The 14355-nt window shown below is 33.7% G+C and overlaps 1 protein-coding gene across 1 annotated transcript in view; it reads right to left on the reverse strand.

Moving 5' to 3' along the window:
* SLF1 (SMC5-SMC6 complex localization factor 1) overlaps positions 1–14355 on the reverse strand; it is a gene marked incomplete at its 5' end in the record, with an annotated part of 51538 nt that overhangs the window by 33488 nt on the left and 3695 nt on the right. The window contains 2 exon segments of the mRNA XM_084233798.1: positions 2781–2924; positions 4990–5152. Coding sequence (XP_084089924.1) covers positions 2781–2924; positions 4990–5152 — 307 coding nt within the window.

Here is a 14355-nt window from a genome sequence, read left to right on the forward strand (position 1 = left end):
AGTACACCTGAAAGGAAAGATCCGGTACTTCCAAATACTAAAAAGGATGTAAACCAATGTACTTCAATTAAAAAAAAAAAAAAACAAATAGAAGAAATGGATGCTCATAGATAATAAGAATTAACATTGTTAAAATGACCATCTTACCCAAAGTAATACCAATGCAATACCTATCAAAATTTTAACAGAGTTCTTCAAAGAAACAGACAAACATTAATGAAGTTTGCACAGAACCACAAAAGAATCCAAATAGCCAAAGCAATTCTGACAAAAAAAAGAAATGTGGAGGTATCATACTCCCAGACTTCCAACTATACTACAAAGCTATAGTAATCAAAACAATATTGTATTGGAATAAAAACAGACACAAAGACTAATGGAACAGAACTGAAAACACACAAATAAACTCACACTTACATGGATAATACATTTATTAGGTGCCAAAGTAGCCAAGTGTATATAATGGAGAAAGGAAAGCCCCTTCAACAACAGGTAATGGGAAAATTGGGCAGCTACATGCAAAAGAATGAAACTCTACCATTATCTCATACCATCAATGAAAGTTAACTCAAATGATTAAAAACTGAAACCATCAAATACATAAAACACTCCACAACAATGACTTTAAGGATGCCTCTGGGGACTCAAATAAATAGCAAGGGAAAGAAATGCAAAAGTGTAATGACCCTTTAAAAATGTAAGTTAAATTATGCTCCTCCTCTGACCAATACTTCTGATAATTTTCTGTCCTCCTTAGAGAAAATACCACAGTTTCTTTATTGGCCCACATCTCCCACAACTCTCCTTCCTCTGGTTACTCTGAATCAGCCCTACTGACATCCTTTCTGTTCCTAGAAATCACCAGGCACACACCCACTTCAGGTGCTGATGCCTTGCCTGGGTAATTCTTTTCCACAAATGTGTACATAGCCTTACATATGTGTAATGTGTGTATATCTGTTCATATATATACTCAAATATATCTACATAGATTCATGTCTATGTACATGCATGTCCACATATAAGTCTAATTATATACATATGTCTACATAAAAACTCTCAAGTCCTTACCCAAATATCATCTTCTGAGTAAGATATTTCTGATAACATTATGGAAAACTGTAACCATGCTCCTCTTTTCCTTTCCCTCTTTCTCTGCTTTATTTCTTCTCCACAGCAATGATTACCATTTAATATGTATTGTGCTTATCTGTTTATTATGTTTTTCCTCCACTAGGTATTAGTCTTGTGATGCTGAGATCTTTGCCTGCTTAGTTCCCTGTTATATCCCTCGTGCTTGTAACAGTGTCTGGCACATCCCAGTTATTGAGTAATCATTATTAAGTGAAAAAAAATTGGAAATCACATTGGGTAAAATATAGTACATAGACTTGTGACTATATTACATCTTATTCAGACTAAGAATCAGCAGATATACACAGATCTTTTTTTTTTTATTTCAGAAAGGTTTATGTTGATGTTTACATATATTTTTAAGTGTTTCAGTTTTGCTAACAATCTTTTTGGAATCTTTACCTTTCTATGTGTTATATGTAAATCAAAACAGATTTTTGTTTGCTTTCATTGTTTTATTTTTCCAGATGCTTTTAAAAATTTAGGTTATAGATCACATGGATTAAGTATATCAAATGCAATATCTCAAGAGAATTTTTTATAGGACATAGGTATAATATTAAACAGAGTAAGGTATATCATAAGACACAATGTTCATTCATTATAAAAGATATTTTTTAAAAACAATAAATTTCTGCCTAAATTCTGTATATTTCCTCTTGAGTTCTAAGAGGAATTCAAGATATAGATAGATAGATAGATAGATAGATAGATATATTCTAATAATTTCCATATCTTTCATGAAATTTCCACAATTTTTTCTATGATAAATCAAACTTAATTTTATTAACTCGACCATTGTTTTACATTCCCTTCCTTCTGTATGTACAGTTCTTGTACTATGGCTTATAATTCATATTTCAATGGATACATCAACTTATAAAAAATTCTTATTAAGACCATGCACATGTATTTAATCATAGAAGTAGTCTTACAAGTAACATAACTATCAAAAAGTACTGGAAAAGCCAGAAAAATGCAAAAATATTTTAAGCTCTTGGAAAGGTTTACCTAATCTCTCCATATGTGATTTTCTTAAGATACTGTTCAGTTTAAGTTCCAAATTATTCTTAGAATTTTCTTTGTAAAATTTTTGACAGATACAGTAGAAACAGTTTTATTTTTAATTTTTTTGATTGCTTCTACTAAATGAAAATTTTTTCTTGATAGTCACATACATATTTTCTTAAGATACTTTTAACTGCTCCGGGTTCAAAGTTGTTGATTTTCCTCATCTCATATTTAATAAGAATAGAATTCATTTGGGTTGTTAAAAATATTTTTGTCTGCATGCAGTAAAATACTTAAATTTAGTTCATGAAGTATGAAAATAAACTGCTGACAAATAATAATCTCTTATAACACACATATTAAACATGGGGGGGGGTCGGGAGGCGTTAAGTAATTACCATGTGTTGAGAATGGACCTGCATTTTCTATACACACATATGCATTATTTCACTAATAATCTCAAAACAGAGACACAGAGCAACATCCCAATATACTCAAATCATAGACAATGAAATACAAACCTGGGCTCAAATTCCAGTTCAGTGATTCTAAAATTCAAGTTATTTCTAGCACACATTGTTTATGAAACAACTTGTAAGAAAAACTAGAAACAGATTTATCTTATAAAATTTTACCTGAGTTCTACACATGGTCTCTCTTAAGGCATCTTTCATTTCAAAAAATTCCGTATCTTTCCTGAAATCTTTGTTTTTCTCTTGATTGCTATGTTTATTCCAAAAAGAATAGGTTTGGGAATCTTCGGTATTCTGAATTTCATTCTGTATGTATATAAAAATGGTTTTGGCAAACAATTATGTATAATTTTAATATTATATACTTTTAATGATATTCAGCTTTATCTACAACTGCAAAATATGAGTCAAAGAAGGAGGTAAAATACACTCTCCTAAGTCATAGGTTATTAAACATTAGTAAATTCTTTTAGGGAAAAACAATTATTACAACAAAGGTACTTGAACAGTAAAGTGGTTTCTGTCTATCTCAAGAAAAGCTAATGTTTTTACAGTTATAATCTAGATTAAAAATTTCAGATTATAGACTACTCATATTATTTCTTAGTTTTTTACTGACAAGATTTCTCATTTGCAAGTATACTATACAGAGAGAAAAAGAGATTGAGTAATGGCTGAATTCACAGCTTTTATTATACTTGAATAACAATGAATAATTATATTCACCTAACTCTACTTCAAAATACTTGAATTTCCCTTACCAAGAAATCCAATCTGAATTCATAAATCATGTATCAGTAATAATTTTTTCAAAACTTACATCTGAATCTATGTATGTAATTCCAGACATTTAGAAGGATAAAGAGTTAGGAGTAAAGGTGAGTTCATACTTCCTAAAATATACTTACGAAAGGGTATTCAGGGATTCACTACCTTTACAACAGAAGATTGGAGAATCACTGTCCCTCCAGGGAACAATTATAATATAAGCTGATATGTGGTAAAGTCTATGGTATGATCTTTGGCTCCCTTTCACTTATTCTGGTTTCCTACATGAATATGGGAGTCCTTTAAGAGGCTGAAACCTTGTATCCAGAGAATACCCTGAGAGTAGCTGATTGAAATTCTTTGGTTAGTCAGAAAAATGTCAACTGAAAACTAAGAACAATGAAGACATTTCTTCTTTCCTATTCCTGACATCAAAGAAAAGATTACTCTGAATGTACAAACAACAATTTTTGTTAAGGACAATTTGAAGGGGGATAAAGTAAATTTCTGGCTTAAATTTAAAAGTTGCCAGTGAAGGATAAACCCTCAGACTCAGATCATCAAGAAATGTCTAAAATACAGGATAAATTAATCCCATAGAAATTCCAGTTAAAATATAGTTTAAATAATCAAGCCATTATTACTAACTGCGCAAGAACATAGTTTTCTAATGCCAACTATATTTACTGATGTATCCATTTTGGATAATATATAATGATCTATGAATTAGGATATATAAATCGAGTACCCTTATAAGTTAACCAATCAAAAATCATAACAATATATCAACCGATTTTTGCATGATTTTTGAATGTTAAAAATATAGAGCTTTCAAATGATTAAAATGTAATTTTCTCCTAGTTAACAGTACTCTAATTGGCTACTCTTATGAAATACATAGGTATTATTTCATTTAACTTTACTAATTCTTACTTATAATATTTCTTTAGTGCCAGCTATGTACTTGGCATTGTGCTAGGTGTTTGTCTTCTTTACAATCTAGAAAAAGAGGGTCAAAGAGAAGACTCTCCTATATTTTATAAAATAATACTATGTTTCAAAATTACCCACAGACTACTCAGTACATTATTCTATTTTCTAGGAGTAGGGCATTAAAGTACAGTAATGACAGTTCTTGCTTCTAATTGAGATGTTTCATTAGATCTCCTGTCTTGAAGTAGCTGTAAGAATGCTCTGGAATCCAGGTCTTATACCTTGATTCAACCACGGCATTTGCCACAAAACTTGAACGAACTTTTTAGACTGGATGGAGAACTACAGAGTCAAGTAAAGAATGAGAATTCTACATGGTTTTATATAATATTTACCCTTATTCCTAAATGGTATCTCCATAATCCTATGATTGACTACTATTTATGGCAAAAGTAAAGCACAAAATAAATTTTAAATTTAACAAGTGAGCCTCATTCATACCTATCAGAAATATTCTCTAATACTTAATTGAGAACAACTGCCTTAAAAACATGCCATTTTAATTACTTGTAATCATGATTTTTTCAAAATTCAGAAGATATTAATATATATTTCACAATATTGATATTAAATAATATAGATAATTTTAAATGTTTATTATTATACTTACCTCTAAAAGAAAATCCCCCAGGTACTGTATTGGATAAAATGGAGCCTTAAAATTATCTTTTTCTTGTTCAGCCTTGATTCTTGCATTACTGGCAATCACATGAGTTATTCCACTTGGCGAACCTTTTGGTAAAATGACATTTGCTTTTCCAGCCTCCAAAACTCTAATTAAAATTATAAATAGTATAGAAAGTATTAAAAGTTATATTCAATCAAATTCTCAAGATCAATATGCAGTGAAAAGATCTGAAAGATAAACAAAGGTCTTCTCAAGCAAATAAATCTTGTGGTAATACACTGCTCGGAGACCTCTTTACAAAGACTACCAAAAGGAGTTCTTTAAACAAAATAAGTGTGATATCCATTTAAACACAAAAGATAAACATAGACTGAAAGTAAAAGGTTGGAAAACAATCCTACAAGCAAATGGACCAAAAAAGAAGGCAGGGACAGCTATACTTACATAAGATGAAATAGACTTCATTAAAAAAGATAAAAAGAGACAAAGACGGACACTACATTATGATGAAGGGGACAATACAACAGGAAGAAATAACACTCATCAACATATACTTACCAAATGAAGGAGCACCAAAATGTATTAGACAATTATTATCAGCGCTGAAAACAGACATTAAAGAAAATACATATACAGTGGGAGACTTCACCTCACTCTCACCAATGGGCAGATCAACGAGACAAAAAATAAACAAAGACACTAGAGCCTTAAATAAAGACATAGAACTCATGGACATAACAGACATCTATAGGACACTGCACAAAAAAAAATCCAAGTACACATTTTTCTCAAATGCACACGGATCATTCTCCAGAATCGATCACAAACTGGGCCACAAGACAAACATCAACATATACATGAAGATCAAAATCATTCCAACTATCTTCTCCAATCACAAAAGCATCAAACTAGAAATAAATCATGAAAAGTAAACAAGAAACCGTTGCACTTCATGGAGATTGAAATCCACACTATTAGAAGAACACTGGAATAATGAGGAGATCAAAGAAGAAATTAAAAAATACTTTAGAGTTAAACGACGAGGACACCACTTTCCAGAATGTATGGGATACAACAAAAGCAATAATAAGACGAAAATATATAGCACTACAGGCTCACATCAAGAAACAAGAAAGAACTCAAAGAAACAACCTAATCTCACATCTCAAAGAGCTAAAAAAAGAACAACCAAAAAACTCTAAAGCCAGTTGAAGAAAGGAAATAATAAAAATCAAAGCAGAAATAAACAAAATGGAAATTAAAAAAATAATCCAAAAGATCAATGAAACCAAAAGTTGGTTCTTTCAAAAATAAACAAAATAGACAAACCTTTAGCCAGGCTTAAAAGAAAAAAAATGGGAGAAAACACAGATAATTAGGATTATAATGAAAGAGGAGAAATCACAACAGACTCAGTAGAAATCAAAATAATCAGAGATTACTACCATGAACACTTATATGCAAACAAATTCAACAACCTAGAAGAGATGAACAAATTCCTAGAATGATATAATCATCCAAAGCTAGACAAAGAAGAAATACAACAACTAAACAGACCAATTACAAGCAGCAAAATTGAGGCAGTAATCAAAGCACTCTCCAAAAGCAAAAGCCCAGGTCCAGAATGCTTCACAAATGAATTCTACCAAACGTTCAGCAGTGAATTAGTGCCTATCCTACACAAATTCTTTCAAAAAATTGAAAGAGAAGGAATACTACCAAATACGTTCTATGAAGCCAACATTACACTAGTACCAAAACCAAACAAAGAAAGCATAAAAAAAGAAAATTGCAGGCCAATCTCCCTAATGAGCACTGATGCAAAAATCCTCAACTAAATCCTCGCCAACAGAATCCAACAATGCATCAAAGGGATAATACACCATGATCAAGTGGGATTCATCCCAGGGGCACAAGGGTGTTTCAACATATGAAAATGGATCAGTGTAATCCAACATATCAACAAAAAGAAAAATAAAAACCATATGATCATATCAATAGATGCTGAGAGAGCATTTGACAAAGTCCAACATCCATTTATGATGAAGGCCCTTGAAATTCTCAGGGTAAAAGGAACATAACTTAACATGATAAAAGCCATATATGACAAACCCACCACCAATATTATTCTCAATGGCAAAGAGCTGAAGGTCTTTCCTTTAAAATCAGGAACAAGACAAGGATGTCCTCTCTCACCACTGCTCTTCAACTAAATACTGGAGGTCCTAGCCAGGGCAATAAGACAAGAGAAAGACATACAAGGAATCCAAATAGGGAAAGAAGAAGTAAAACTATCACTATTTGCAGATGATATGATAATATACACAGAGAACCCCAAAACTCCACTGAAAAGCTACTCAAAGTAATCAACCAGTTCAGTAAAGTAGCAGGATACAAAATTAACACGCGAAAATCAGTAGCCTTCCTATGCATAATCAATCATTCTTAAGAAGAAATCAAGAAAACCATCCCTTTTATAACTGAAACAAAAAAAAAATCAAATACTTTGGAATAAGCCAAACAAAAGAGGTGAAAGACCTATACAAAGAAAATTACAAAACACTGTTAAAAGAAATAGAAGACACAAAGAAATGGAAAGACATCCCCTGCTCATGGATTGGAAGAATTAACATTATTAAAATGGCCATCCTACCAAAAGCAATTTACAGATTCAATGATATTTCAATAAAAATATCAATGACATTCTTCAAAGAAATAGAACAAATACTGATGAAATTCACATGGAACCACAAAAAAATCACCAATAGCCAAAGCCCTACTGATGAAAACAATGAGGAAAGGAGGTATCACACTTCCAAACTTCAAGCTATACTTCAAAGCCATAATAATTAAAACAGTTTGGTATTGGAACAAAAACAGACACACAGACCAATGGAACTGAATAGAGAGCCTGGAAATAAAACCACACTTATATGGACAACTGATCTTTGGCAAAGGAGCAAAGAACATGCAATGGAACACGGACAATTTGTTCAATAAATGGTGCTGGGAAAAATGGACCACCACATGCAAAAAAAATGAAACTAGACCACTACCTCTCACCGTGCACAAAATAATCAACTCAAAATGAAGAGAACTGTATATAAGACCTGAAACCATAAAATATATAGAAGAAAATATAGGTAAAACACTACAAGACATACATCGTTATAACATCTTTAAAGACTCATCACCCAAAGCAAAGATAGTTAAGGAAAAGATAAACACCTGGGATTACATCAAACTGAAAAGCTTCTGTGCAGCAAAAGAGACATTAACCAAAACAGAGAGACACCCCACTGATTGCAAAAAAATCTTTGCACTCCATTCATTGGATAAGGGACTGATCACAAAGATATACCAGGAACTCACACAACTCAACAAAAACAAAATAAACAGTCCAGTCAAGAAATGGGCAGAAGAACTTAAAAGACATTTCTCCAGAGAGGAAATGCAAATGGCCAACAGGCATATGAAAAAATGTTCAACATCCCTTATCATCAGGGAAATGCAAATCAAAGCCACATTGAGATACCACCTTATTCCAGTAAGAATGGCACATATCAAAAAAACAAGCAGCAACAAATGTTGGGGAGGATGTGGTGAAAAAGGAGGTCTCCTACATTGCTGGCGGGAGTGCAAACTGGTCCAACCTCTGTGGAAAGATGTCTGGAGGTTCCTCAGTCTACTAAAAATGAAGCTACCATACAACTGGCAATTCCACTACTAGGGATCTACCCAAAGGACACAAAAACAGTAATTCAAAAGACCACCTGTACCCCTATTGCTGCACCTCCCCCTGCAGTGACCTTTAGGGCTAACCGTCCCTAGGTCCGGCTGGGCAACCAGCGCACAGGGGGAGAACAGCAAAACCCTACATACCTGCTGCACCTCCCCGCAGTGATCTTTAGGAATGGCTTTCGCCATGGTCCCTAGATCGGGCTGGGCAACAAGCGCGGGGGGGGGGGGGGGGGGGGGCAGGGGGGGGCACGACAGCCTGAAGCAGAGGAAGTTCATTGGAAGTTCCCTGAAAAGGCAGAAGCTTATCAAAAGATAAGGACCACCAAGAACCACTACAAGAATGCTAAAAAGACTTAAAAAAACTTAGATCCTTTGTGCTGTTTACTCCTAGAATTTATCATGAAAAATTATCAACTTTAATCCCTTATCTGTCTTTCTAAACTTCCTCCTTTCTTCTATAATGGTCATTGTTTGTTATGTAGATCACCTCCCTGATGGTGATAGACTGAGCCCATGAGCAAGCTAATTTCATTGATATTCATTCCTGTGCTTTTGGAAAACATATATATACTGGTCACAAACTTAAAGAAAACTACACTCAGATTTTCACTCTTGAAGTGTGTCTGTTTGTCATTTCTTTCGCCGACGCCCTGACCACCCTGCACGCTTCTCTCAACTCTGAGGTGGCCTCATCGTCTACTGATGTGCTGGTCCGCGGCAGGTGGCGCCCAACGTGGGGCCCCGACATTTCATTTCATTTCATTGAGTCTTCCACCCAAAGAAGAGGTGAGTAACGAAGAGATCGTGTTGGGTAAGCTATCTCCCTTCTTGTGTGTGAGTGTGAATGTGATTCCCTTAAAATACCCTCTTTTAAACAGTCAGGGATAGGATCCTCACTGGAGCGTCTGGAGCTCGCTGATAAAGGATGATCAGTTTGAGATAGTTAGAAGTTTTTCTAAGAGTGAATGCTCGTGGTGCTGTGTGTGCGTGAGAGTGTATGATTACGGCTCCACGGCCTCGTGTCTACAGAGTCTGAGTGGGCTGCACCCGCGATTCCCGTGGAGGAACGTCATATGGCATAACGGTCATCTGCTCTTCGGAGTAGCCTGGTCCGGGACTTATACGGACAGACCTTAGCTAAGACGCCTCCACAAGTTCCCGCGAGGGACACGGGCCGGACAGCACAGTTGAAAGAAATCTTTGCTTGAGTGAACAAAAGCACCACGAGACCAAAAACAAAAATCTTTTTCTATCTATATAAAAAAATATGATTGAAACACAAGGTATTAAAGTAAATAAGAAAGCTCTACTGCAACTTTATAAATTTATATTACGGGTATGCCCGTGGTTTCCAGAAGAAGGTAGTTTGTCACTGGAAACTTGGAAGAAAGTAGGAAAAGAAGTGAAAGAGTTTTATGGCCTTCATGGACCATCTCAGGTTCCGAGACAGGCTCTGTCCTTGTGGGTACAAATTAGAGATTTGTTGGTTGATGCCACTGAGGCAGAATTGTGGGAAGGCCAACAGAATGAAGTTCAGGATAATCCTAAAAACAATAATGATCTAAACACGTCATTATTCACTCAAGCCTCTGCTCCCGTATCAAAGTAATCCCTTTCCCAGTCAGAGGATGAGTTTAATGATCATGAATATACTGAAATGCTAAAAAAACTTAGATCCTTTGTGCTGTTTACTCCTAGAATTTATCATGAAAAATTATCACCTTTAATCCCTTATCTGTCTTTCTAAACTTCCTCCTTTCTTCTATAATGGTCATTGTTTGTTATGTAGATCACCTCCCTGATGGTGATAGACTGAGCCCATGAGCAAGCTAATTTCATTGATATTCATTCCTGTGCTTTTGGAAAACTGGTCACAAACTTAAAGAAAATTACACTCAGATTTTCACTCTTGAAGTGTGTCTGTCATTTCTTTCGCCGACGCCCTGACCACCCTGCACGTTTCTCTCAACCCTGAGGTGGCCTCATCGTCTACTGCTGTGCTGGTCCGCGGCACCTATGTTTATTGCAGCACTATTAACAATAGGTAAAACCTGGAAACAACCCAAATGCCCCAAAATAGATGACTGGATCAAGAAGACGTGGCTTATATACACAATGGAATATTATTCAGCAATCAAAAAAGATAAACTCATGCCATTCGCAGTAACATGGATGGAGCTAACCCACATGATGAAGCAGACCTCTCCTGTCTCGCCTGCTGATCCCCTCAGCAGTGTATTTTCAGTCAATACTTCTGTCTTGCTCCCCACTCTATCTCTGGTGAATCCTTTCACCCTCCTGCATTTCTGGCCTACACCCCAGCTCTTGTATGCATAAATAAATAAATCTTTAAAAAAAAGCCAAAAATCAAAGAAATATATAGTATAATCTAATTATGGAGGTATAAATAACAATCTAATGTACAGATGACAAGAAACCACTAAAAAAATTCAGATGAGCCAAAAGAAGTAAAGAGTTTAAAAACAACAAAGAAAAGATGAGGCAAAAGCAACTTAAAGATGTTAAATTAAAATCAAAAGTTTCCAACAATTATGTTAAGAGTAAATGATGTAAACAATGCAATTAAAATAATGGTTAAATTAGATTTCAAAAATACCAAACTATACATAATCTACAATAAACCTACTTTGAAATGCATCAATAGGTGATTTTATTGTTATGCAAAGCTAGAAGTAAATTCAATATCATAGTTGGTTCCAAACTTCTCTTTCAACATCACATACATTTTGCTTTGGGATGATCAGGGTGCTGAGAGGGATACAGCTTCCGTGTCTGGTTTGTCAATCTACTTCATTTAGAAGTATTTCCAAATAATATAGGCCCTTTCTGAATTTTTCTTAATCTCTTTGTTTTCAATGAAGCAGATACTCTGACAGTTTACATCATTTTCTTTATAATTATTCTTCAAGATCAAAGCTATTGTGGAACAGGACATGTCTTACTGGTGAACAATGACCATCAGATCACCGACTTTACTCTTTTTTTTGTCCTTACTCACTTATAATTTCCTTTCAATCACCTAACATGGCTCTTACTGGCAACATTAGCGGTTGACTTTGTATGCTAAGGGGCCCCAATGAATAAAATAACATGGGATTAAATCAAGGAAAGAGAAAGTGATGCCATCAAGAGACATCATAAAAGATGTTTGAGGTTGCTGCCAATGTAAAATGCTATGAAGTTGTAATAGCTACACAGTCACTAGGCAACAGGAATTTTAAGATTACATTTATATATGTGGTCTGCTGTTGACAGAATATTATTATGTAGCATACAATTGTAAAAGAATAGAAAATTTTCTACTCTGAAAAAAAATTTTAAAAGTTAAAATGGCAACATTAATATCAGGGAAAGTAGATTTCAAACAAGGAATATTACTAGGAATAAAGTAAAACATTACAATACAATAAAGATTTTAATTTGTCAAGATGATAGATAATAAAGTATTAAATACAGATGCAACTGAAAACAGATCTTTAAAGTGAAAAAAAAAAAAAGCGAAAGAAAAAAAAACAAAAACAATGTGGAAAAAAAACAAAAACTAACCAATGGCAAGAAGTAATGACAAATCCATAATTACAGTTAGAAAATTCAAATTCCTCTATCAACAATCAGTGGAATAGTATAGAGAACATCAGGAAGGATACAGAACATTGAATGACATCATCAAATGATTTGACTTAATTGGTAAAATTTATACTCATTTGAACAGTAGAATATACATTCTTTTCAAGTACATATGGAACATCTACCTACTTAGGTCATATCCTGGATAAAACAAATCTCAACAGATTTAAAAGGACTGAAATCACATAAAATATGTTCTCACAAATTAAATTAGAAATCAGCAGTGGAAGGATATCTAGAAAGAAACTCTGCAAGTATTTGTGAAATCCAGAACAAATTTATATATATAAAAAAAAAAAACTACTGGATTAAAGAAGAAATCAAAGAAAATTTAAAATACTCTGAACTGAATAAAACTGCAAGCACACTAATCAAAATCCATGGTGTGTAGATAAAGCAATGCTTAGGGGGAAGTTAACAGAAAAGAAAAAATGTTAACACTAGCCTTAATGATCTAAGATTTTACTTTAAGGAGTCAAAAACCACAGAAATTAACCAAAGTAAGTAAAAGAAAGAAAATAATAAAAATTATTTCAGGAATTACTAGTGAAATATTACTTAAAATTAATGAAACTAAAATAAATTTTAATTACCCATTGTAATATAAAATTGTGTACAAAATTATACATAAAATATAATACAATGTATAAATTTATAATGTGAAAGAAAGCCCACAAAAATGACAATAAGTAAAATAATATTTAAATAAATTTAAAATGTGTAATAGTTTTTATACATGACTTGCTATCCTGTGTTCTCGTTAAATTCACTAAGTTCTAATAGGTTTTTATGGGAAATCATTTAGAGTATATGACCATGTCTTCTGGAAATGAAAAAAATTGTTTTTCTTTCTTTACAACTATGTGTTTTTTATTTATTTTCTTTGCCATATTGCATTGTCTTCAGTGAGATGCTAAATAGAAATTGTCAGACTGAATATCCTTATCTTGTTCTGAATATGGAGGAAAAAAGAATCTAAAATATTAAGTTTAAATTTTTTCATATAAGTCACTTACCAAGCTGAAGATACAGAACATCCTAACAAAATATTTACATATACAACCACACAGAGGACCCTAACAAAATTTTACAAATAGCACTAGCAATTATTAAAAATGGATATACAGGGCCTCCTCGGTGGCACAGCAGGTTGAGCGCTGCGCTGTGAAGCTGTCTGCAGCCTCTGCAGTGTGGGTTCGATTCCTGGTTGGCCAGGGAGAAACCCACATGGTGCAGCAGACCTCTCCTGCCTTGCCCACTGCTCCCCTCAGCAGTGTATTTCAGTCTATCTGCCTGTTCTGCTCCCTGCTCTGTCTCTGGTGAATTTTCTTACCCTCCCGCGCCTCTAACTGTACCCCAGTGCTTGTATAAATATTTTTTAAAAAATGGATATACACTATGAAGAAGTGGAGTTAATCTCAGGAACACAGTTTGGCCTAACATTTAAGAACTGATCAAAATAATTTACTGTATTAACAGAATGAAGGAGAAAAGTCAATTTATCTCAATAGATGAACATAAAAATTTCAGAGCAATCCATTTATAATAGTCCACCAAAATATGAACACCTAGGATTGAATTTAACAAAATATGTGTAAGACTTCTAAATGAAAATTACAAAACATCAGTGACATGAATTAAAGAGGACCTGAACTGTGTCCAATGATGGGATTATTCAGTATTGCTGACATCTCTATTTTACCCCAATTTGACATATAGATTTAATATAATCACAATCAAAATGCCAACTTGGTTTTTGTGGAAACCAACAAACTGATTCTAAAATGCTAAAAATCCAGAATTACCAAAATAATTTTTAAAAACACAATGTTGGGGGGACTCAAACTGCATGATTCAAGACACAATATAAAGATTAGATAATAAAAACAAGTATAGTAGTAACCATAAAAATAGGGGCAACCGATTTTTAACAATAGTGCCAAAATAGCTGCAAAACAA

The sequence above is a fragment of the Talpa europaea genome (genome assembly GCF_964194135.1).
Source record: "Talpa europaea genome assembly, chromosome: 5".
Taxonomy (NCBI): domain Eukaryota; kingdom Metazoa; phylum Chordata; class Mammalia; order Eulipotyphla; family Talpidae; genus Talpa; species Talpa europaea.